Raw genomic sequence first — 27466 nt, forward strand, 5'->3', positions numbered from 1 at the left:
GCGTTTAAAAAAAACACATTCCTTCCTTTGGTAAGAAAAGTCCAATACCATACTGCAAGTATGAAAAACAGACGAGTTTGTCGACAAGAAGAGATTAATTAACGATGCAAACAAACAGATTAATTAACGACGCAAACACACAGATAATTTGGCGCAGTAGCGTGTGAACGACGATTAAAATGATCGACATATGGATTCTATTCCTATACTCTTCAGCTCTTTCTGATAAAATATTCATGAATTAGGGACTGGCGTAACACTTATCTGACCAGCTATTATTCAAGTCCAGATAATTTCTATTAGACGCAATCGGTGCATTTAATAAGGAGACCTTATTTCATTTATTTTTTTTATTCGATTACTCTGCACGCGAGCACTGTCATGAAATAGATGAATTTTTTTATAGAAGCACTAGTATATGCTCAAAACTTCTGCAAACAATTAGGTTTCTCTCACAGATTTATAAATGGGAGGAAATGTCTTATATATGAAGTATACATATCTTTCATAAAACCTTGAAGCTTAGAATAATGTAATACTTGTTAACAACGTTTTCACATGATGTGGTCACCAAGTATTAACCTCTTCCATGTGACATCTCACTTAAACATGTTGTATATATGCTTAAGTCAAAATAAAATATTGTGTTCAATAAAATAAAAATAAAGTCATCATACTCTTTGCTCATAAAAATATTGACTAAAGAAAGAGGCATTATTGTTTTGGGCAAGAGAAACAGACAAATATATGCGAACAAATATAACATGTGCGTAAATGCTTTGTCAGATCTAATTCCAGTGTTGTATAAATCCACGTGCATATTGAGAACGAATGGGGGTCAAGTAAGTGTACTCTATTTAATGCTTGTTAGAAAATCGTCTACATATTAAGCACATGATTCGAAAATGATGAGACACAAATGTAAACATCGTTTTATAGCCAGTTGTTCAAATGGGTGTTTTATGCTATTGGTTATTTATAGATTTTAGGTTGAATATATACAAAAATGTTTACAGAACTTAAGGTCATGAAACTAAATGTTCTTATCTGTGTTGTGTATCTCCTATTCCAGGTGGCATGTGTGCGTAGGTAATTTCCCACTACAGGCATAATCATTGTTAACAGAGTAAATAAATTTTCTATCACACTGACAATATCTGTTGATGTTATGTTGAATTTAATTGAAGAGACGGATTACAACTTTTATGATAATTGTGGTGTTGTTTTGTTTGTCTGAAAACAAGCCTTTTAGTTCAATCAAAGAAATAAAAGCATTTAAAATTTAAGATAAACATCGTAAAGTTTCCTTTATTAATGCTTTATTGCCGTGTATGACTATCGAAAGTCGCATCGAGAGGCATAAGTGAAGTCCATGTATTGGTCAAACATGTGCATCTCAGCTATAACAACACACAAAAGACTGTCATCCAATAACACGTCAGACTTTCATCCAATACCGTTGTATTCCTTAACATCACATGGTTTTCTGGTGAACACTGTTTTTTATGCATTTCATCTCACAACATTCCCCTGAAGAAAATGAATGAACACAAAATTTGTTTCTATCTTTAATGAACACTTATCCTGAAGCCAATCATAACAAAGCAATGACAATGGGCATGTGTTACCAATGCAATGACAATCTACACATAAATGAACATGCTATCAGCCGATAGCAGTCTACACTCTGACTGATGAGATGCAGTCCTCTGATGGTGAGAGGCTATGCCACATTCTTTGCCAGCTGCTCCTTCAAGATGAGGATGCTCTGCCTCTGTTCAGGGGGCAACATGGAGATCTGCTGGTCGGTCAGCTGTAACACCTGCATGATGAGTGCCGCCTGAAACGAGAGGGCTGGCTTGTTAGTACGCTCAGTACCGGTATATGCTGACAAATAAACGCACTCTTCAGCAACAAATGTATTGTTTAGTTAAAATCAGTAACAGAAAAATACCAGAGCAATGACTGGTGAAATTAAAATCTGTAACAGAAGAAACTGACTTGACTCGCATACGCCAAGTTGTGGGAAAACAGGGCTAAATGCATGTGCACAGACTCATCAAAAACAACACTTCCCGCATAAACTGGATTTAAAGGGGCCTTTTACAGATTTTGGCATATTTTAAAGTTTGTCATTAAATGCTTTATAGTGATAAATGTAAACATTGGATCTTAAAAGCTCCAGTAAAAAATCAAGAATAAAATTTAAAAAAGGAAAAAAAGTAGCCGGTACCAGGGCTCGAACCAGTGACCCCCGGAGTCCTGGAATTAGTCTGAAGTAAAAACGCATTAGCCCTCTCGGCTATTCCGCCAGGTATACACAGTTTAAGTATTTTATACGTTATATAAGCAATCTTCGTAGTTTCGTAAATTTAAAAGACAACAACAGAACTCTCCAAATTATTCAATCGTTTCGCGTTGCAACGCTTTATAATTTTTAGGTGTTCAAATCGTCAAAAGATACATATAATGGCTATATTGGACTACGGTAAATGTTCAGTAATACTGTTTCCTCACAAATATCATAACTAAAACGAAAATTTGCGAATCTGAAACAACTTTTTTCTATTTTGTCAATTTACCAAACCGTGAAAAGATCCCTTTAAGTTTAGAAGATACTTCCTTGTAACAAAAATTCAATTTCAGCAGAAAGTTTCGTCCCTGATAAGCTTGTGCGGACTGCCTAGGCTAATCGGTGACAAATCTTTATGCACATGCATTAAGCCCCATTTTCACAGAGCCCGGCTCATATATGGGATGTTTAAACCTCGTCAGTGAAGAGTGAGTTGTGTCCCCTAGCTTACCTTCTCCTGGTCCTGTGGTGGACCTCCCATCATCTGACCAGGGGGACCTCCAGACATCATCGAGGGGTTCATACCTCCCATCATGCCACCCTAGGAATATGTATGATGCTTGGTTGAGGATATCTATATTTATTCACAAGTGATCATATGATACATATTTGTTACCATAGAATAGCCATTTTAATTCAGAATAATCCAAGAATACATATTGGTTACTGTAGAAAAGCCATTTGAATTTTTAAGTGATACCGGTAAAAGGAAACTTGTTGGTTCTATAAAAAAAGCCTTTTTTATATCCAAGTGATTACAGGACTTAATATTTCTCACCATGAGTGAAAGTTTAGATTTTCTGTTATCATGAGTGAATCAAATATTCATATTGTAATTAAATCTTGTGTTTGCATTAAATGTATTAACACAACTTACTAGGTTTAAAACAATAGGCAAGAATAGTCACATGCTGGTACTACGTTCTAGCTTATTACTAAACTAATGGAACTTTTAGTACCTCATTACTAAACTAATGGTAGTTTTAGTGCCACAGTTTTTCATTTTTTATTCAAAGTATTCATGAGTCAAAGTTAGCTTAATGGTTCAATATTGTTTACTATACTGCAACTCCAATATAATGCAGTCAATGGGGTTCAAGCCGCAAACCCGCCTAATATACTGAACCACGTTATAAAACTGGTGCTCATAATGTGAAATGTATGTTTCCATATTTTCATATCATTTGACAAAACATGTTTGTTTACCCTATCATATGAATTTCTTTATAGATGCCACATTTTGTGAATATAAAGATATCCAATAATCCAATATTATTACCTTTTCAAATAAAAAAGACAATTATGGCCAATCATAATACATGTATAAACGAGTTAAAGAATTTAAGGAAAACAAACATACGCCATCTAACAGAAGTGTCTCATTTAAAATGATTTGCAAGCATTAAAACTGTTCAATTTAATTATAACAACCAATGGATGAGTGGATCTAAATTTTGATTGAAAGAAATGTTAACATATTTTATGAAAATCGGCCAAATGTTAAAGTAAATTTCTGTTTACAATAAAAAATGCATGTGCATGTATCTAAATTGTCTGAATTATTTATTTAATTTCTCTTTGCCTGTTATGTCTTCAATTACATTTTACAAATAACAATGAAATGAAATGGTTAAAATTAGTCAAAGCTGTCCATGATGCCCACATCAAACATTGATAAACACCTGCTATTATAAAAACATTTATTTGAATGAAGCAATAGATCATAACATTTAATCTTTCAAATAACCCTGAATGGTTAGCTTCTCATTGAATTTTTTACACCTGTATTGTCACCAATTAGCGGTCGATTGTCGTTTAACCTTTAATTTATTATAATTGTTTATACAGACTTTTTAATGAAGCAAGCTTTAAAATACATGAAGCTGTTTAACATGGAATTTAATAAAAATGGAAGGTTGGGGAAAAAACAGGATCCAAGCACACCTCCCTCGTTATATTTGATTTTGCATTATATTAGATTTGTAGTGTACTGTGTGAGTTTTCTTTTTCAAAACTCAAGGTCACAACTCACCATAGACCCTTGTGGCATGCTGCTCATGGGGTTGACAGGGCGGGGCCCACCCATGCCCCTAACGTCACCCTGACCCAGCAGTCTGGGGTCCCTGGGGTCAGCTCTGGGGTCGGCCCGTGGGTCACGACCAAAGTCTCCACCCCTGGGCGGGCCGGCCATGCCTGTAGAACATAGAACATGTCAGTCTTCCAAGACTACAGCTTGTCATGGTTGTGACCAATAGCACCTGCTCGCATGTCGTAATGGATAGTGAGCTTTAATAATCATATCACAGAAATAGAAAGTTGCAAAAGGGGCATATATTAAGCAATTATTAATAAAATCTGCTTGTAACAAGTAGACACAACATGAATTTATATGGAAAAATGCATGCAAGTTTGCATCTTTAGTTTAAAAGTGTAAAAAAAATGGCAACAGACAAATTTGAGTATTACATTTGATTTATGGTCTGATAAGCTAGGTTTTTAGTGTAGGAATCTTTTTTATCATTTTGTCATTAAAAAAACAGCACAGTAGGCGTTAAAAATGGTTGAACATTATATATACAGTCGAAACCCGATGGCTTGAACTCGACGGGACCGGCAACAATAGTTGGAGCCATCCGGAATTCGAGACATCAGATTTCTTATTAACTTTTGTTTACGAACAAATCTGCAGTACATTTTCACCTCCAGTTGAAGAGAACACATATTGCTAAAACTCCGTACTACTTTGCACTACATACTGCTTTTGAAAATGTAAGATAATAAGAAAAAACAAATATAAACTTAATACTTTAATTTACGAATATTTTAAACCAGTTACAAATACAATTAACAAATAGCATTTATTAAATATCAGCACGTTTAGCGTAGCACATTTTAAGGTAACACAAAGTACTAAAGAACAAAAAATGCATCAGCATTATATACACATTATTTACATACGAGACGGCACTTCATTCCTTTATTTATATTTTTTTAAGAATGACATTATGTCCGTCTGTGTTGCGTTTCGTAGCTGTCATCGAGAAACGAAGCTTTTTAGCGATTTAGCCGTTGCAGCCATTATGATACAGCATCTACAAGAACACCAGCTCTTATACAAAATGTCATCTTTTACTCAAATCAATTAACGATTGAGTCGATGATATGTTAGCAAACAGGTGTTAAATCAAATATTGTGTGCCTTTAATCAAGCGGTCATAATCGATTAACAGTTTATGCGACCGGTGTTAAATCAATTTGTGCGTGCCTTTAATTAAGTGATCCTTATCCAATAACACTCTTTTGGACCCGAACGGCCGAAGCGAGTTCCAGCCATCCAAACAAAAGAACGTGTGAAAACTCTAGCCGGAACTGTGAAAACAGTTCGAGCCATCCGATAATTCGAGCCAAGCGAGTTCGAGCCATCCGACAAAATTTTATATGAATATATAGGCATACAAAATCGGTGCTTTGATGCGAGTTCGAGCCAACCAGAAATAGCCTAGCGAGTTCGAGCCATCGGGTTTCGACTGTATTAAAAAAAGATACATAAATGAAAATTACCTCCCATAGGACCTCTAGGCCCAGGACCAACCATGTCTGGCCCCATACCACCCGGGCCAACATACCCCCCACCCACTGACACTGGCGGCACACCCCTCATAGGGCCCCCAGCCATCATCCCACCAACAGGCCCTGACATGGGACCACTTGGGGCACTGACTGGGTTCATCATAACATTGGGCCCTCGAACCGGGCCACCCATCATTCCTTGGTCCTGCAAGAGATTTATGAACTAGATAGATTCCTATCAGCAAAAGGTTGGGCACATAATAATGCTTGTAATTATTTAACCCTTTGCATGCTGGGAAATTTGTCGTCTGCTAAAATGTCGTCTGTTGAATTTCTGAAATTAGCATTTTCTTTGATTTTTTTTTCAAAGAATACTATCAGAATAGCAAACAGTTTGGATCCAGATGAGACGCCACGTTTCAAACTGTTTGCAAAGGCCTTCAAAATTCGGTTCCCGCACTGAAAGAGTTAACAAGCTGCAGCATGCACTTGTTTCACCTTTGACCTTAATTAAGTGTGATTTTGATATTTGCCCAAGGGGAAAAGGACTTGTGCGTGACATATTTGTGGTAGTTATTTTACAAAATTGATGTATGATCAAGATACATTCAAGGAAAACAGTATTTGTTATTAAGTTATATCAAAATTCAATGATGAACTTACAATCAAGACAAGCTGTTTATGGCCAATTTGACTGTTAACCTCTATGTTTTGACCTTGACATTTGAGGCAGGGTGACAGATGTTACGTGTGACATGCAGTCTCCTCGTGGTGGCCATTTGTGATAAAATTCTTTAAATTGTACTATGACTAACAAAGTTACAGTTGAGACAAGCTGTTTATGGAAAAATGTGACCTTTGACCTCTAAGTGTAATCTTTCAGGCAGAAAGACGGGTTTTACACCTGACACTTTGTCTTGTGATGGTGTTTATTTGTGGCAAGCAGGATCCAATATAACAGAATGTTGATCAGGGTCCAGTAGATAAAGTCTTTACAAAACTAGAACCATGTATTGACCAGTTCTACAGACTTCAGACTTTAAAGCAGAGTTTACACCAGTAAATAAAGAGGTATTTGTCTCCAAAACTGGTCCATGGTAAATTAATCCAATTGTTACAACAGATTTTACATTAAAATGAAATGTGAAATGAATGCTGAAGTAATTTTTTAATTTGTTGGGTAATAATAATATTTGGAATTACATTAAAAAAATGTATAGTCCTTTACCTAAATTGAGAGTTAGAACTTTTTCAAACTTAATTCTTGTGTTCAAAATATTGACGCATTGGATAAATTAATACCAAAAGTAACAGTGAATTCAGGGTTCGACATTAACTTTTTTTACAGCAAGACCGTCGGACCAGCTCCTCTTAAAATGTACTAGCCCGAACCTAATGTCTACTAGAACATGAATGACATAGCAAATGAACACAATTGTGTCATGTAACTATTTAATCAAGATTTATCAGTAAATAATCAGTGAACATCAGATTTTTTTTGCATAGAGTAAAATAATAAAATAACCCTTTCTTTGCTTTTCTTCGTCACATTCAAGCCATGGGAACTGACTCGATTTTCCATCTAGGATAAAATTGACGTTTTCGTGTTTCTTCATATTTACGTTTCGTGTCAGTTAAGCGTCGGATTCTTTTTCATTAACTGATTTGTCGGACAAAAATCCGAACTTGAACAAAGCCATTCTTTAAATTACATTATCTTGTCTGCTACGCAAAAATGTTCATTGACGATACCGATTTTCGATAGATGTCGTAAAATCATGCTCTACAGTTTTACGACACTGCAGAATTTATCATTAATATTCATGACAACTTGAAACAAGCAATTTCTGATGGAAGCTCTCCTTTGCGTCTAAAAATAGCGATGAATCATGTGAATGCTTCGCGTTTATTTAAATACACTAGTTTTGTTTTAATGTAAATAACGGATACAAGAGTAATTTTACACATTAAAGGTAAAGATTTTCACAGCAGTTATTTATAGTTATATGAATCAGTATAGATTTTTTATGTACGACCAGTCGGACAAGCTTGCCCGCAGTTTTACTAGCCCGACCACCGATCTTACTAGACAATGTCTGTCGGACGTGCCTTAGTGTCGAACCCTGGAATTTGATATCAGTTTGTATCTAAGAAGGTATTTCTTTCATTTGGCTTTAAAGCAATTAGAGAAGAAGGTTTAACTGATTAAGCGTTTTGCCAAGGAATTTTGTTCAATGACCAGGGGACAAAAGAGCTATATTTTGTTCAATGACCAGGGTACAAAAGAGCTATATTTTGTTCAATGACCAGGGGAAAAAAGAGCTATATTTTGTTCAATGACCAGGGGACAAAAGAGCTATATTTTGTTCAATGACCAGGGGACAAAAGAGCTATATTTTGTTCAATGACCAGGGGAAAAAAGAGCTATATTTTGTTCAATGACCAGGGGACAAAAGAGCTATATTTTGTTCAATGACCAGGGGACAAAAGAGCTATTTTGCTTTGGGAAAGGGTATGATAGTCCAGATTAGCCTTTACAGTCCGTAACAAAATTTTTGCCAGGAAGAGATGTACTTTAAACAATAAACAACATACAATCAGAGTGAGGCTCTACCAATGAATAATCTATATGCATGGTACCTGAATAACAGCCTGTGCCATTGGGGCAGTGGCCTGTATGGGTGCCTGCTGACTCATGGCTGGCATGGAGGGGGTGGAGCTGCCCGGGGGAGGCACCTGGGAACTGTCCCTGTGCAGCATCGCCTTCAAGAGGGTAACAAAAGAAAACATGAATGTGTCACAGCCCAACCACTCCGAGGTGACAGGTGTCAGGTGATCGCCTGCATGAGCTAACTTTACTGTGAAATACATCAAACCACTGTCAGCACAGGAATGTCTGACTTTCTTAGTACTGTATAAGCAATTATGCAAGTTTTTGTAAATTTTACATAATGTGTGTTCATTCATTTTACACTAGCTTAGATATTTTGTATTATTTATAAATTATTTATAACATGTTTGTTGCAAAGATTAAATAATCGCAATGCAGGGTTATATTACATTCAGTAAAATCGATTGTCTTTATTTTCTTGTCTAGCATTGTCTTTAAATTAAAATCACAATCAGAATTTGTTTGGGCCAGGTGGTTTACAAGTGCACATGCTAACACAAGTACAAGACAATTGCCCGACCTGACTGAATCATCAGGAAGAATGGCCTGAGAAATATTTGTATGACCAATCCAAACACTAGTTATATGGTTGGGCATGACAATCAAACCCACAATCCTCAGATTCGTGTTCCTGCGCTCTACCAACTGAGCTACCCACATTACGTATATCAGTAAGAATTAGCTGGTGCGGAATGTGTAAATAATCCCTATAAAAACAGCTTTATCATCAGTTCATAGTAATGTCATCAATCCTGTACACTCTATTACCATGGCAACTTGTGGGTCGACAATCTTCATGACAATCTGGGCCTGCAGCAATGCGTACGCCAGCTGGGGGTTCTGCAGCAACATGTTCCTTGCCTCTGTAGGGTTGTTCTGTATGCAGAGCTGCAAGAAAACACAAAATGACAGGGAAACTTTTGTATTTTATGTACTCCTGTTGTCTATAGTGAAATACATGCGAGTTCAAATGGGTTATTCCCTGTTGAAAACAGTGAAAGAGAAACATGGCAATGCCACAAAATCTGGTTTTCATCATTTAAATAATTAATTTAAACAAGAAGCTGTCACAGCAAGTGTATTGCACACCACTGTTGCACTGTTGTCAACTGGGTTTAGTAAGACTTCGTGATTGCACTAGCTGCACACAGAAGCTTTAATATATAATATAAAAGAAAGGGCAATAACTCCTCAAAAAAATATGCGAAAAACTTTGAAAATAGCAGAGACAATTAGAAACAAGGGACAAAATTGTCACAAAACCAGGTTTTCATTGTGAAAAAAAATCTGATTAAGGGAGACAACTCAAACTGAACTTTTGAAATGAACAAACAAAATTAACCCCCTTTGTAAGTTTGTTTCAAAATAAATCTATTTTAAGTTGTGGTGACCTTGACATTGGAGATATTGACGTGATTCTTTCGTGTGACACACCGTCCCATGATGGTGAACAAATGTGCCAAATAATTGTAAAAACTCACAATGAATGACATAGTTATGGCCCAGACAAGCTCATTTATTGCCAATTTTGACCTTTGAACTCAAAGTGTGACCTTGACCTTGGAGATATCGACGTAATTATTTCGCGCGACACACCGTCCAATGATGGTGAACAAATGTGCCAAATGATTTTAAAATATGACAATGAACGACATAGTTATGGCCCGGACAAGCTTGTTCCGCCAGCCCGCCAGCCAGCCAGCCCGCCAGCCAGCCCGCCCGCATTCGCCAATCTAATAACCAGTTTTTTCCTTCGGAAAACCTGGTTTAAAAATATTGTGTAAAAGGTTGACTAAAATCGGACTTAAAATGTAGGAAAAGCACACACAAAAGTTTTTCTATCACTACCCCTTTTGTAGGGGAATTAAAATTGTTAAATTCCAGGCTAGATCTGCATGTACATGTAAGGTACACACATTTTCAACCCAATAACTCCACCCAAACTAAAAATATTGAGTGGTAACATTTTTCTCTTTGAATAATGTCATGGCAATCACAGATCATTAAAAGCCCCAAACATTCTTTATAAAAACATGTGTTAGTACCTTCATCTGCTTCATGAGTTCGAACATCTGCTCTGGTGGCAGGCTGGCCACGGCCTTGGAGATGGCTTCAGGAGCCTTCTCTGGCTCTACAGAATCACCATATGGGCTCTGAAACAGGCAACGGGCACACAGGGTATAATATAGATGTTGTATATCGTCGCTGTCGTTCTCAAACCTCCTAGCTCCAAAATTTTCAAAATATTTTTTTTGTCTTTTCCGAATATATGAAGTCTGACGCGTGTTTTGTGCTATATCTCGTAGCTCTACGCCAATCAGAGCCCTTGAAAAAGCCACGTGACAAAATGTTGTAGAATGATTGTTGGATTTTTTCTCGGCGAAAAGTCGTAGCGATGACATTTCACCTATAGGTACGTCGTTTCGTTTGGACAAATTTGACAAAAACGTTTTTATAAAAAAAATTATTTGCAACTACGACGTTTCCTATCAGGACGAATTGTCGTACCTCATAAAAATGACAAAACTGTGGTGACAAAATATCGTAGCAACCATGTCTGACTGTCAGTATGACTGATCAGTATGACTTACGCGTCTACGGCTTATACCGTATTTTGCAGCTTCATTTGTTTGGTATTTTTAAAGAATTTCAATTTCTAAAACAACGACAGCGACGATATGAGCTGTGTTCTGGGAAAACTGGACTTAATGCATCAGCGTTAAGTGCTGTCCCAGATTGCACAGGCTTATCAGAGGCAGCACTTCCTGCTTTAATGGAAATTTTCGTTCAAAGGAATTCCCTTATTAGCAAAAATCCAGTTTAGGCGAAAAGTATTGTCCCTTATTAGCCTGTGTGAACTTCACAGGCTTATCTGGGATGAAACTTTACGCACATGCATTTAGTGCTGCAACAATATACCGGTTTATCGGTATATATCGCAATACGCAATTCGCATATTGTATTGCGATACGATTTTCATCATACCGGTACGAACATTTTACAAAAATTCATTCACATTTCCTCCAGAAAAGCCATTCGAAATAATGATAACAAGGTTAACAAAAAATTCCGTAAAAATAGCATTCTGAAAGTGTATTATACGGAGTAGCGTTGTTACATCGGAGCATTCGTTCGATGCTTTTGAACAGATTATCGTTGAATTAATTGCGCACAGCTGTAAATGTTTTGTTCGATTCTGTATTGAGCATTATTAAATTTGTATTCCGAACTTCGGAATCGTTTCAAAATTTTAATGCTAATGCGACAATAAAAAATTCTAGTGTCAAATAAAAAGTGCTTTATCCTTTGTCTCAATAAAAAGCGCGCGAAAATTATACAGACATGTAGAACGTGGCATGGAAAGTATGGGTGTATTTTGTGTTGTATAAAAACGGGAACATCACGTCAGGTGAATTACGCGTGTTCAGTGGAAAAAAAGCCCCGGTTGGACATTATTTCATCACATCTTTAAATAGTAACGAATGCCAAAATGTATTTGATACTTAAGAAAATTTGCGAATGTTTGTGTTTTTTGTTATTCTCGAGCACATATATAGTAAATATATACCAGAATTTGCTTTAAAACTGGAATATACGGGATTATCGGGTAATTGGCAAGTTATAATTTTGGTACAAGTAAGCAATATATTGCGATATATTGCAATACGGGTTTTTGAACTGACAATATATTGCAATACGGTTTTTGGCGTATTGTTGCAGCACTACATGCATTAAGGGCAGCTTTCCCAGAACAACCCTCATATAGATGAAAGAGGCAAATGGAAACTGCAGAAAACTTCCCAATAATACTTATAACAAAACGAGGCTTAAAGGAGCCTTTTCACAGATTTTGGCATGTATTGAAGTTTGTCATTAAATGCTTTATATTGATAAATGTAAACATTAAATTTTAAAAGCTCCAGTAAAAAATCAAAAATAAAATTTAAAAAAGGAAAAACAAAGCAGCCCTCAGCAGGGCTCGAACCAGTGACCCCCAGAATCCTGAAGTAAAAATGCATTAGCCAACTGAGCTATCCTGCCAAGAATACATAAGTTGCGTATTTATCCCCACGCTTTTTGAAAAAAAGGTGGGGATATTGTGGTTATCTCCGCCGTCCGTCCGTCCGTCTGTCCGTCCGTCCGTCCGTCCGTCCTGGCCACTATCTCCTCCTACACTAAAAGCACTAGAACCTTGAAACTTACACACATGGTAGCTATGAGCATATGTGCGACCCTGCACTATTTGGAATTTTGATCTGACCCCTGGGTCAAAAGTTATAGCGGTTGGGGTGGGGCCGCGTCAGAAATTATCACTCATTTTTTTAAGGTTATTTTACATTTACTTCTTTATTTCTACACCGATTCACTTCAAATTGATACTGGACCTCTCTTATGACAATACGGTCAATCTCAACCATGCATGGCCCCATTCCCAACCCTGGGGCCCCCCGCCCACATAGGCCACACCCACCAAAAATTTCCATTTACTATAATTTTTTCATTTCTACACGGATTCACTTCAAATTGATACTGAACTTTTGTTATGACATTAGGGTCAATCTCAACTATGCATGGCCCCAATCCCAACCCTGGGGCGCCCGCCCACATAGGCCACACCCACCAAAAAATTCCCATTTACTATAATTTTTTCATTTCTACACGGATTCACTTCACATTGATACTGAACTTCTCTTATGACATTAGGGTCAATCTCAACTATGCATGGCCCCATAACCAACCCTGGGGCCCCGCCCACATAGACCACACCCACCCAAAATTGCCTTTACTATAATTTCTTCATTTCTACACCGATTCACTTCAAATTGATATTGAACTTCTCTTATGACAATACAGTCAATCTCAACTATGCATGGCCCCATTACCAACCCTGGGGCGCCCCGCCCACATAGACCACACCCACCCAAAATTGCCTTTTACTATAATTTCTTCATTTCTACACCGATTCACTTCAAATTGATACTGAACCTTTCTTATGACAATACGGTCAATCTCAACTATGCATGGCCCCATTACCAACCCTGGGGCCCCGCCCACATAGACCACACCCGCCCGAAATTGCCTTTTACTATAATTTCTTCATTTCTACACCGATTCACTTCAAATTGATACTGAACTTCTCTTATGACAATACGGTCAATCTCAACTATGCATGGCACAATTACCAACCCTGGGGCGCCCTGCCCACATATGTCAGATCCACCCAAAATTGCCTTTTACTATAACTTCTTCATTTCTACACCAATTCACTTCTAATTGATGATGAACTTCTCTTATGACAATACGGTCAATCTCAGCTATGCATGGCCCCATTACCAACCCTGGGGCACACCTAGGTCAAACATTCGGCGTGGGGATACGCGTCGGCCTCTGCCGCGCCATTTCTAGTTTGTACGTTATATAAGCAATCTTTGTAGTTTCACAAATTTAAACGACAACAACAGAACTCTCCAAATAATCTAATCATTTCGGGTTGCAATGCTTTATAATTTTTAGGGTTTTAAATCGTCAAAAGATGCATATAATGGCTATATGAGATGATGGCAAATGTTCAGTAATACTGTTTCCTCACAAATATCATAACAAAACCGAAAATTTTCGAATCTAAAACAACTTTTTTTCAATTTTGTCAATTTACCAAACCTTTAAAAGATCCCTTTAATATATGAGCAGCACTCTGTGAAAAGGGGATATAATGCATGTGCGTAAAGTATCGTCCCAGATTAGCCTATGCAAAGGCTAATCAGGGACGACACTTTCCGCCTAAATTTGATTTTTGCTAAGAACAATATAATTGTAATCCAGCCTTCAACATTTGCAACAAATATCAGTTTTACTATTTGGCTGTTTTGTTGTGATTCCATACAAACAGTTTCAAGACTGATGACATATGGATCTGAATAAATATGTTAGAATTTAAATTCTAATTTAAACAAAAGGTTTACTAGTTGCATGCACGCTTTTGTACCGATTCATATCTTGAAAAGTAATTTCCTAAAAAATGGTATCACAAGCAAGAACGTATGTTATAAGATCTTATTTCCTTACATCAAAAGAGAACACTACAGTACCTCCAGCACGGGTCCGCCGAGTGCCTGCTGCATGCCAGCCATGTCATCCTTGTTGGACTCTCCTGCAGCCACGCCCACACGCAGGGGCCGCCCGTTGAAGTCTGTGTTGTTGAGGTTGCGGAGGGCACTCTGGGCTGTCTCCACATCCTGGTACTCACAGAACCCATAGCCCTTGGGCTTCCCCGTCTCCCTGTCATACACTAGCCTGAAACATACAGCAAGGCCATTCACATCACATAGTATAATAGACTTACTCTGGAGAAGAAAGAGATATGAGCCTCGCTTGAGGCTTCATGCGTGTGCGTAAAGAGTCATCCAATATAAGCATGTGCGGTCTGCACAGGATAATCAAGGACACACGCTAAGGAGACATCATTTAAACAAAAATTCCATGAAAGCAGAAAGCACATAAATAAGCCCAGTTTTCCCAGAGCAAGGCTCATATATATGTGTCTTATTCTGATAAAACTGGGCTTAATACATGTGCGTAAAGTGTCGTCCCAGATAAGCCTGTGCAGTCCGCACAGGCTTATCAGGGACGACACTTACCGCCTAAACTTGATTTTCGGTAAGGAGGGACTTCCTTGAAACTAAAAATACCATAAAAGAGGAAAGTGTCGTCCCTGATTAGCCTGTGCGGACTGCACAGGCTGATCTGGGAGGACACTTTACCGAATGAATTAAGCCCAGTTTTCTCAGAACTAGACACATATTAATAAAACTGAAACATTGTTAGTACAAAAGGTGCTGTTTTTGGAATACTCTTTGAAAATATCATTAGAGGCGAGTGACATTCCTTAAGACATTTACTTAGTTTCAATTGAATTCCTGTAGTAAAGATATACGTGTATACTTATTGCATGCGAACAAGAGCATAAGCAAATGTCAATGCTGAGTCTTCAATGAACACTGAATAGTAAGGCTTCATTTTTCAAATGAGTTTGTGCACATGTAATCTGTAAAAGTTTACCTAAAGCTGACAACTGGACCGGCTTGTGTGAAGATATCTTTCAATGCCTCTTCTGTTGCTTCATAGGGAATGTTGCCAACTGCAAAAAGAAAATGTAAAATTGTTTTTAAATTTAAAATCTTATACTGAAAAGCTCTATATCATGCAACATTTTCAAATTTGGATGTATTTTTAAAATTCTTTTATGAAAAATTTGAATGACACCAACAAAAATTGGTGCAAGATTCCAGAAACAAATGATTACTCATTTTATGCTAGAAAACTAAAGATCTTTGCAAACAACAAATTCATAGCAACAAACAATATGCAAGTTTTAATGTAATCTATTGAAAGTGTAGGAGTATATCCCTTTGCATGCTGGGAAATTTGTCGTCTGCTAAAATGTCGTCTGCTGAATTTCTAAAATTAGCATTTTCTTTGATTTTTTTCAAAGAATACTATCAGAATAGCAAACAGTTTGGATCCTGATGAGACACCACATTCTGTGGCGTCTCATCTGGATCCAAACTGTTTGCAAAGGCCTTCAAAATTCGGTTCCAGCACTGAAAGAGATATTGTTGGTCAATCTTGTATGAATGATGTCTGCTGACAGGTGTATCCAATGCACTGTAACTCCAATATTACACAGATGACGGGGTCCAAGCCACAAGACAGAGTTATTAGTTTTGAACTCATTCATTCATAAATTATTGCAAGGCTGTATTGTCATTCGCCAGTACATGCATATAAACCCTACCGTATCGATAATTGTATACTTACCGCTTTTCTAATTTGCATATTTATCTGATAATTCTACATAATTACTTCATCGATTAAAAAAACATTATTCTGACAATTTATGATGATAAATGTGTTTAAGAATTTCATAAACACAAACATACGCCATTTTTCAGATGTGTCAAGTGTACAGTGCATTATGAGAGAGCGGCTTCATGCGGCACTGTTTAGATTTAATCGTAACAACCAATGGACAAGTGAGTTTGAATTTTGATTGAATGCAATAAGATACAAAGCAATGTTTTATTTATTGCGTCATACACAGTCATGCAAAAAGCGTGCTTCCTGGGGACTTCCTGAAAATCACAAGTAAACAATTGCCTTGTGTTTGGATGGAACTAATTGTCTTGATTACTTATTAAATTTCTCTTTGCCTGTTACTTTATCAAATGCAATTCAGCAGACAATATATAAATTCATATTGTCTACAAAAAACAATTAAGTGAAAAAACTTGTGAATGCTGTCAATGATTCAAAAGATCGATAGCACATACACACTATTTTCACACCTATATTGCACCAAACAATAGATAATCACACTTAAACTGCCAAATTCCCTAGTAATGGTTAGTCTCTATAATCGATTATAATTGAGCCATTATGCAATCAGCACATCGGACGCAGCCTTATTTGAATTTCAAGAAAACGTTCTAGACCAAAATGGAAGGTTGGAGAAAAAAACAGGAGACAAGATCCGACACGTTATATTGGATTCAGCGTTTCAACAAAGCTCGTTATATTGGATTTACAGTGTACAGCCATGTCGACGTAATTTTGCGGGATATCATTAAGACAACAGATTTACTAATGACTACAACATTTACAACTGTTAATGATGACATGTTTGACTTCAGCCATATAATAGCACAACGCCCAGAAAAAATCAGTAGCACTACGCCCAGAAAAAATCAGTATGTTCACTTCTAACAATTTGGCTAAAAAGCCAAGAAAAGTTTGTTAAAAATAGTAAAAGTTAGTAACATTATTTCGCTTGAAACTATTAAAAAACACACCAAAATTCACAGGTGTATTTGCATGTTAAAATCTAACAACTAAAATAATCCAAATGTAACCACATTCCACACATACTTTTGGTCCTCTTCATTAAATTTTCACATAAATACTGTAGCAGTAACACAACACTTAACAAAATTACATACACTTTCTATCGATTGTCAGAAAATGTTGCATCTAATCATTGTAGATTTAAGAAAGAGCGGCTTGCGCACATTGTTTCAGGCGATATACGCCTGTTCAGTGGGAATACCCCCTTTCCATATAGTTCAGTAAATCAAATGTTTAAGTTTAGTTAGCCTAATGCCTGTTGCAATCGAGTGCTCTCCATTAAAGCAAGAAATAATTGCTTTTTATTTACATTGTTATTCTTTTGCACGCTCTATCCACCATATTGGAAACTGTTAAAATGTTGACGACAAAAAGTGTCGCTAAAGGTTAGGTCGCAGTACACCAATCTTTTGCACATCGTGATATTTGATTTAGCCTTAAGTCACTAATGATGTTGAACAGTCATCGAATATTTACACTGTTCAAATTTCAAAATGAAAATGTCAGCAAGAATAGTGTGTTGAAATATCATCGTTTTTTTTTTATGTTGCATGCAAAGGATAATGTCCGTAGGCTGCCATTCAGGTAAATGTAAAAAGTTTTTGAATTTTATTCATCACTTTGCTTAATTGGTAACCAACGACGTCTGCTTTGTGATGCGCATGAAATATGTGCGCAAAACTGTGATTGTGTTTATGAAGAAGTGCATATGGACTCCCACAGCCGCCATAGCAAAAATTATCAAAGGCTCGCGCAGTATCCTTCTTTCCTATGGTTTCGTTCACTCGTATGGTTTCTGAACTTTTCGATGACGCAATTTAAAACCACTGCACGTTCACATGCGCGTCCAAATTCTATTCCTCTTTTGCTGGAAGTATTTTGCTCTCCAGAAAACAGTGAAATGCGGAAGAAACAGGCATTTTAAACACTATTTACCACATCCCATGCTGTAAATGCAAACTTTTTGTAATGCAAATGTCCATTCCTTAAGATAAAAACCTTTTATTTCATGATTTCTGTCATTTGTTTCTTACCCCAGTGTCAGCAGATGCTGTCAGCTGTTTTCGGTATATCACGTGATCGTAAGGGACATAACTTTGCACAGCTATATATCAAGAGGCCCGTCATGTTGTTAAATATAGATCTATTTGATTCATCATGATATGAATACTTTTCTCTTAAGCTCATATAGTACGCCAGATTTGTTTTTTGTTCTTTTCTTCAGCCTAAACCCCAAAAATATCACTCAAATTATAAGAAGTACAATTCTGACAATTTGTTAAAGGCCTATAGCGCCGTAAAATCAGACAAAATCAGTGTACGCAAGGCAGCTCTGCAGTACAGCGTACCATACCAAACACTTAGAGACAGACTAACTGGGAAGGTTGACATAGAAAACTATGGAAATGACACTATATTTAGTAAAGAAGAAGAGCTTGCCATTGTCGAGCACTTGCAATCCTGTGCCAGGTTAGGGTATGGTTTCTCCAACACGGGGCTTCAGAAAACGGCCGGCGAGATGGCATTTGAACTTGGTAGGCGACCAACAGATAAGCCACTAAGCAACTCGTGGTTGTACAGCTTTCTTAATTGTTGGAAAGAGAATGTTACATCACTGAAACCAGCAGCTTTGGATTCAAATAGAGCAAAGTATGTAACGCCAGAAAGCGTAGATCAATACTTCAAAAACCTTAACAAAGCTGTCGGAAGTCTGGGTCTTAACGAAAAACCAGAATTTATATTTTCAATTATCATTCATTTCGAACCAACTTTTCATGCGCTACATTATACATATCAGTTAATATAATGCAAAAAATGTAAATAAAGAATAAACAGTAATGCAAAAAAATTACTCCATATTTACATTTTTATATTGTGTGTCAAATATAACAGGTAAGAGGATGAATGAAGACTTTATGAAAAACACTTCACTTGGGGCTTGTGCTGTCATGTCCGATTCCGGCTGGCCAACAGCCTCCGTCTTTCAGGACTATTTTGATAACCACTTCCTGAAATACGTACGTAGAGGTCTGGAAGACAAACAACCGATTTTGTTAATTCTCGACGGGCACACCACACACACGTCGCGCAGCATGATAGACTGGGCTTTATCCAAAAACGCCCACATCTTTGTGCTTTCTGCCCATTCTTCACAAGTACTGCAGCCTTTGGATTTTGCAGTGTTCGCCCCCTTCAAGCGCTATTATTACAGTGAGTGCGCCGCATACATGAAAGAGCATATGGGAACGGTTATCTCTAGATATGAAGTGGCAGCCATTGCAAGTAAGGCATCTTTGAAGGCAATGTCTCCATGGAACATTGTGTCAGCTTTAAAAAAAAACAGGCATACACCCACTCAACAAAGACGCGGTAACCCAGAGCGACTTCTCCCATGTGAGTCATTCCGTGACACGACGCCAGTGCTGAAGGTCAAGGCAATGCAAGCTGGAAGAGATGCAGTAGAAGAGTATCTTCAAAAGAAGCTTGCATCAAAACAACTGCACGTGCACATCAAATAATGCACCTAGAGCAAAAAAACGACCAAGTGCAGGTGGAAGAGAATTAACCAGCCCATCATTCATTGCCGAGTTGGATAGATATGAAGAAAACAAGGAAACGAAATACAAGTACAGCCTTAATTAAATCAGAATTCCACCATCAACACTATTGCAAGCCCTATTCCATCCACAAGCTGCATTCAAATAGACAGACGAAACACGCACACGGACACAGAGACCGATGAAGACTCAGAGATGGACAATTCTGACACATGCTGTGTGTGCAATAAAACGTCTCCTCCGAACTTGGACAAGAGGCCGTACTTAAAAATTGTTAACTGGGGTCAATGTGAACAATGTGGGCAGTGGGTCCATTTACAATTTTGCCATGAAAGGTAGTTTTGCGGCGAGGAGATGTGTTCATGTGTCGTCACTGTTCATAACTGTTTATTTTTAGATTTGTTTCGAAGCGTTCAGTTCCCTCCAGTTACCGTAAAAACGCAGTCATAAGTCTACCTGGCTCATAAGTCGGGGGGTATACTTTGGTACCAAAATTGGAGATTTTGAGTATGTTAGCTTCATAAGTCGAGTCAGAAATTTTCTGTTTATGAATTTCATAAACGGACGCCATTATAAATGTACATGAAGTTGCGGTAGTATTCTATACATTTCACATGACGCAATCAATCACGCACTAGTTTCTCACTTATACCAAACTCACGTTCAGCAGCACTGTTACAGTATTTAAATTCTCCGCAAACTCTATCACACGTATTTTAAATGCATTGTCATAAGCCTGGCGTTTGCCAGGCATTTTCAAAGATTTATCGTAAGTCCAGTTTCGTTTTTGTTTATCTAATTAATAAATGGTTGCACTCAATAATCCACGCTAGTAATTATCCACAAATTATTTTCCGCTTTTAATCCGATGAAACAATATTATCACTGTAATCCAATCTTTGTACTTTTAATCTGACTGTCAAAACAATTGATGAGTGTCTCAGTAAAACGTGTTTTTATAACAATGATTGACATACCCAAGAGACCCCTTACTCCACCTTTTTCTCTCAAACAGTTTCAAAGGCGGAGCTATACACATGCTCAAGCATAATAGGACGATTGCAAGCGAGTTACAAACATGTGATTGGTTAAGCATATCGCTTCTCTAAACAAAGGAATCCAATTTTGTCGGCGAGAAAGGTGTTCTTTATGGCTTCTTGACAGGAAACAGCTTTCCTTCAATGACGTCAAACTGTCGATTCACACATATTGCGAATTTTCGCGAGTTTTTAAATGATGTCCTTGATTCTTTGTTTACATGAACAGTAAAAAAACAACACCTGCTTACATGAAGACTTGGATTAAATTATCAAAATAAAAATAAGAGTAATTGCAAACTGTGATTATATTAAGGCCAAAAAAAAAATAGTCTTGGTTCAGGGAACATGGCCAGAAAAATGTAGGAGGGTAGGTAGGTTTTTTTTTGTTTTTTTTTTTACCAGTCGACTGATTTCAGGGTGAAAAAGGGTCAGTTAATGCACCCATGATTGTTTAAACACTGACCAAATGATTAACATTGCACATGTGGTATTTAGTCGTTTATTATTTAATATTCCAAGCTCTTTATGCACTTCTTCAGGGCTAGCGCTGGCCCAAAATTTCTTTGAGCCAACCATTTTTTGTTTGTCTGTCTGTGATAGTGTGACCTTCATATTCAAAAGTAAACAAGCCATCTTTATCAGTCTCTGGTGTTTGGGGTGTGACCTTCAGAATTTTTTTCATCATGAGACCTGACCTAGTCTCCGACAGGTGCTCAAGAGTCTGAATAGTGGCTGTCAAAAGGAGTGTAACCTCAGAATAGCACAAGTCTTTCTTCTGGTACATTTTTTGATAAAATGGCAATGGATTTGAGCGCATCGCACAGGAAGTGAGCAGTGTACATAAATTTGAATGTTGCTATTGGTTTGTACAGGCTAAGGGCGTCACAGTACATTGATTTTGATTCATTATCAAAGCGAAGCCAATTGTTGTCAAGTTTCCATGACTCTTGGAATGCTCTAGTGTTTTGTGTTTTAATTTTTTTTTTGTTATGACTCTTTTTCGTCCAACGACGCTTTAAGGTTAAAGACGCCATGTTAGCGACTGTAGAGACAAAGTGGTTACTTCTATTTTTATAGTAGACTAGATGAATGACTCTTCCTATGTGTTAAAAATTCGAAACTTTAATTACAATTAAACCGCGCGTGTTTTTCACATTTTCATTTGATTAAAATACGCTGCTGTCAGCATAGTGTGCGAGTAAAACAAACAAATTAATTAATTAATTTCGATCGGAAATTGGCAGAAAGTTGTAACATCATCGACAAAGAACTAATTATTTAATTATCACTTTTAAATTCAGATCAATAGACAGCTTGGAAATAATTAAATTATTGTCACGCTTCTTTTCATTTTTAATCTTTAATAATACGACATTTGCAACCGGCCGCTATTTTGTTTGCAGACGACAATATTAACTGTGTATTGAAAGTGCACAGTGTCTGCGCATGAATGACCGAATATTACTCCATAGCTCCACCCATTTTTACATTTCATTCAACAACGTCATTTCATGTGTAAGCGAGCTCAATGTTGATTGGCCAGCTAGCATGCGCACTTCAATAACAATAAGGTCAAGCGATGTCTCGTATACAGGTGCAGTCTGCAGACCGGTTTTTGTTCACTGTTCAAATTGCGAACACTTTCATTGAAACAAAGAGAAAAATATAGAAAACCAATCCAGGTTTAAATGGTGGCTGTTTTCAATGAAATTTTACGAGATTTTAGCATTTTCGCCATCAGATTTTTTTCCATGGACCAAAAAAATCGTTAGGGTCGAGGGCAAAAAATAGGGTCGGTCGGGTTCCCTTAACCAAGACTATTTTTTTTTTGGCCTAATTGGTAAGTATCAGTAAAAATACGACGTTTTGTTAGTTGTTAATCAACGATTTTTTTTATACAACAACAACAACAACTATTGCCACGGGGATCAATCTTCATCGAATTTCATTATTTTTTTCATGGAATTTCATTATTTTTTTTCATGGACCACCTCATAAGTCGATACCGTTTTTTTAATCAAATTTTGGAGGTAACAAATCTTGACTTATGACTGCGTTTTTACGGTAACTTTTTCTAGTTTATTTTTATTTGACATCGTTAATATAGCGCACTTGAATCAATTATTTCATTGTTGTTAACTCGTTTTGTGTGTGTGACGATATATGGATGCATTTTAATAAGTAACACCAGTTCGGGCCTCATCTAGCACCTGCAAATAGGCAACCAATCAAAATTCACGAAACCACAGGAAATGACATGTGAGGCATACAGTGTAGGTCATGTTTATGTTCTTGTTATTTTTAGCATTAACACAATCTGTTTATACAAACTGTTTTATTTATTCTAACTAACATATATTTCTCTATTTCATTATACAAAATGTTCTTTGAATTGTTTCATATTTATGCCCATACGATTGTTCAAAAGATCAAATGAACGAAACCATAGGAAAAGTTTATACGAACGTTGACGAGTGACGTCACGCGCACCTGCTAAATGACCCGAGTTTCTACTGGAGGGCAAAAAGCGCATATACAGAAGCTCTATCTCAATATCTATCTCATAGTACTGCCTTGACAAAATCAACGTTTTTGTTGATAATCATGCATAATATCAAATATAATTTTAATTATGATGTCTGAAAAGACATAAGCATGCAAGGAACTTTATTTTTGAATAATATTGTTATTATTTGTTTTTACTTCAAACGAACTCGGGAGTGGAAAACCATTTAAGAGCACATACGGTATATGGTTACCACAAAATTTCTCTACTTGCACTTCTTTGCGACCATTTGAAGTTAAAACAAGTCTCAGAAATTGTAATTCTTTCAGAATAAAATAGATTTAATGAACGAAAACAATTGAGGATGAAGACGAACAACAAATAGATAGATTTTATCTTAGCAACATACCTGTATGCATGTAGTAACCTCTATATGTCTAAAAAAACTAACCTTGTTACACATTAAATAAATTTTATCGATTAATGTAATTGATTTATTTAATTGTTACACCAGTTTTGACACTCTGTGTTGCAGCATAGGTGTTAAATTGCACCTTTGTTCATCACAAATCGATTATCTCGTTATGATCGGAGACCGTCCAGACAAAGACAACAGGGTGTCATAAACCAAGGCACATTGGGTCCATGCCATAAACCACATGTTGCAGACGATTGTCTGTTCATTAAACACAATTCACGATACCTTCATGACATCTCTTGGCATTTTGAGAAATCAGTAAAGCCAAATTTTAAAGCAAAAAAGAAAAGTGGCTTCAATAAAATATTTCAACATTACAAAATGACGAAATCTGTCAGAAATGGATTAACAGGAACTAGTGCATTATATTAGCCAGTTAATTGAATCATTATAATACAGTGTTCAATAAATATAATTTTAACATATTGTGCAGTATTACTGCTACGTAATTAAGGGATCCGGCAAATGTAAACTTCGCTAGTACGTGTAAAGATTTTACGTTACTTCAGTGTACACAATACCATCATGAAAAGAAGCTATCACAATATGGTAAAAATACTTGCGTTAAAGAAATGAAATTTATAATGTGTTTATAATAGAATGCTAGACTTTAAATTATCACTAATTATCACTAGCACGGACTCTAGATGACAATATACGCTCCGTGTCACTAGTAAAGAGATTTCAATATACATGCAAAGACAATTCAATTTGCATAATATGCAGGGTTTTTTCCGCGTTTGTATGATAAAATTTATTAACATTGGCATTCAATGTTAACGAAACGAAAATTTATTGATTGGAAAAGTATATAACCATAACATTTAAATTTTTTATGTATTCCGTTTTTGACTTTGTTTGATAATTGATTAAATGCACCTCTTACAAGCTGATGAAAAAAACCTATCCATACCACTAATAATTATTATCAAATTAATAAGTGTTTTATTATTTTTGCAATATCATTTATTAAAGTCTTACTATCAGAAACAATAAGGCAATTTCATTGTTTTGTTTTGTGGGATTGTCAGTATTTAGTAACCACGTTTACTCTGATGCTTATAACTACATTGTTTTTATGAAGAGGGATCGATATATGTATGTGAATATACATTTATTGGTACTAAATATAATATATTAGCACTATTTTTTTTTAAGATATTCATTTTTATTTCGCATTTGTTATCAAAATATTGACGAAGCAAAAGCCCTTTATACATGCTTTACGTTACTGTAACCAGTGTTTTTGCCCTCCAGTCAATGCGCATGCGCGGAAATATCGAAATGTAAACAATAACAATCAACGTTCGTATATGGACTACGGACCGGGTTTACTTTTCTGTTGTCAGCACATATGGTTGATACGTAGTGAAACGCATTCGAATTGGTACAATATTCACTTAAAGAGGTAATAAACTCACCGAACACGGATCTCCGCGCTCTTTCAGCGGCTGAAATGGGTTCCAAATCCATGTTTGTTGTTGTTGTAGTTGTTTTCTTTCCGACAATAACTTATTAAGTTGTACAAACAGCAATGTTTGTGCAAAATGCGAAATAACCATAATCCACTTCACGCAAATTGAGTGGTTCCGGGCATAACTCAAACTTAATAAAAAATATACAAATAAACATTTTATAGATCTTTGACAAAATACATTCAATCAAAACAAACGATGTACTTTTGCTTGATTTAAATCGTTTAGTTCGGTATTTATGGCTTTATTTTCATTCAGTTTTTGTTTGCGTTTGACTGCAAAGTTCATGGAAAACATAAAATTATACAAACATCGTTCATAAAAAAAGAAATTGGCTATTGGTTTGGATATTATTGGATATTAAGATATGCAGGTGATGTTTCGTTCCAAATCGACCACGGGTCTTTTAAAATACAATATGAAGCTCGTTTACAAAGCAACTACACATCGGAATAACGTCATATGCGAAAATTGGGCAGTATGTTGTGCCAAGCGGAGAATGACACATTGATATACGAAGGCCACGGATAGTTATCTTGCCTGTAAGGATGCCAGTGTGTGACCACTAGACCCCGGATGAAAGTAACTCCGCCTGACCATAACAACTTTACTTGAAAAAACGTTAGTTACTGTTGACTAGTGTTGACATTATTGCAGGATAAGCTCATCAAAAATCCAATTTAACAGTATCGTATTAACGAAATGTGATAGCAGTACGTGTGAAGGTTTCCAAATGCGAACACTGTTATTGCCTTGCGACCGGGGTTCAGCTACAGGTGTCAATACAGCGCTTTAGAGGTCTTGATTCCGCATAATTAAAAACGATATATAGTCGGCTAACCCACCGGAGATTCTGCCAGCTACAAGCGATCTGCCAATCAAGTGCTGTACTCTCACAAAGGAAGAGATCAGCAGCGCCATCAAGCAATTGAAGAACAGCAAATCTGCAGGACCTGATAGCATACCGGCAGAAGCGCTTTTCACGATGGTATAATGGTGTACTTTGAGTTGATATGCAAAACGCGTCTGTTTAGGTTCGATCTCACACATACAGGCAGCTCATGAAGAAGTTAGAGACACGGTTTGGATGAAAGGAGTTGGTGGAGACAGCGCAAGCCTGATTCAACCAAGCGTGTCAGGAGTCAAACGAATCCCTTGAGGTGTGGGCGGATAGGGTACAGATGCTATCCCTAAGAGCATTCAGAAAAGTATCTGAAAAATATGCTGCTTCGCAGGCAGTCAACCGTTTCTGCTTAGGACTAGAAAACAGAGAAGCATCAAAAGACGCTTGTCTTAAACGTTTCAAAACCATGGACGAAGCTTAAGATTACGTATATTACTATTTGCACATCAATAGTACAAACGTAAAGCCAAAGAGCTCGAGGCGTACTTCGTCGCGAGATCCAGAGGAGGCGGTTAATGTTTTTGAAACAAGCATTAACAGGATAAATGAGAGGTTAAAGCAGATGCAAAGCCAATTTGACAAACAAATGGCATTCAACAGGAGTGAAGGTGCTTATGGTAGAGCCAATGGTGGTTAGGGGCGTGGTACCAGTGGGTTCAACCAGATGGACAATAAGCCAAATAGGGGCGGATATGGTCGCAGTGGAGGCTTTCAACCACGGAATAGTAACAGAAATCAAGCCGGTTATAGCAGAGGTGGTGGTTATAGAGGTCGGGGTGGTGCAGGTCGTTCAACAGGAAGAGGTGAAAGAAATAATGGTTGGGGAGTTCAACAAGGAGCTGGTGAGAGACAGCAAGGTATCAACGATTGCTTTTTCTGTGGAGAGAATGGCCATATTCGATCAGATTGCGAAAAGTGGTGAGCTATACAAGAATGTTACGCATGTCAGGAAATGGGGCATCGCAAAGCAGAATGTCCTAATCTACAACCGTTAGGGCGTGGACAAAGAG

The 27466-nt window shown here is 37.0% G+C and overlaps 1 protein-coding gene across 1 annotated transcript; it reads right to left on the reverse strand.

Moving 5' to 3' along the window:
* Positions 1 to 1555: 1555 nt before the first annotated feature.
* Positions 1556 to 25626, reverse strand: LOC127831643 (cleavage stimulation factor subunit 2-like). The gene is made up of 10 exons (XM_052356650.1): positions 25499 to 25626; positions 15654 to 15732; positions 14684 to 14888; positions 10640 to 10747; positions 9363 to 9482; positions 8564 to 8686; positions 5915 to 6128; positions 4386 to 4546; positions 2805 to 2894; positions 1556 to 1840 (listed from the first exon to the last, which is right to left on the reverse strand). Exons 1-10 carry the CDS (start codon positions 25548 to 25550, stop codon positions 1724 to 1726), a joined length of 1269 nt encoding a protein of 422 aa, XP_052212610.1. The 5' UTR covers positions 25551 to 25626; the 3' UTR covers positions 1556 to 1723.
* Between the last annotated feature and the right edge of the window lie 1840 nt (positions 25627 to 27466).

This window comes from Dreissena polymorpha, chromosome 5 (genome assembly GCF_020536995.1).
Source record: "Dreissena polymorpha isolate Duluth1 chromosome 5, UMN_Dpol_1.0, whole genome shotgun sequence".
Taxonomy (NCBI): Eukaryota; Metazoa; Mollusca; class Bivalvia; order Myida; family Dreissenidae; genus Dreissena; species Dreissena polymorpha.

What these genes read in the sequence shown, in the direction of transcription:
- LOC127831643 (XM_052356650.1), bottom strand. Translation starts at nt 25,550, where the DNA reads ATGGATTTGGAACCCATTTCAGCCGCTGAAAGAGCGCGGAGATCCGTG. An exon ending in GGTCCAGTTGTCAGCTTTAG is followed by an intron (nt 14,889 to 15,653) that starts GTAAACTTTTAC and finishes TGTATGTTTCAG; the next exon opens with GCTAGTGTATGACAGGGAGA. An exon ending in GCATGCCACAAGGGTCTATG is followed by an intron (nt 2,895 to 4,385) that starts GTGAGTTGTGAC and finishes ACATATTCCTAG; the next exon opens with GGTGGCATGATGGGAGGTAT.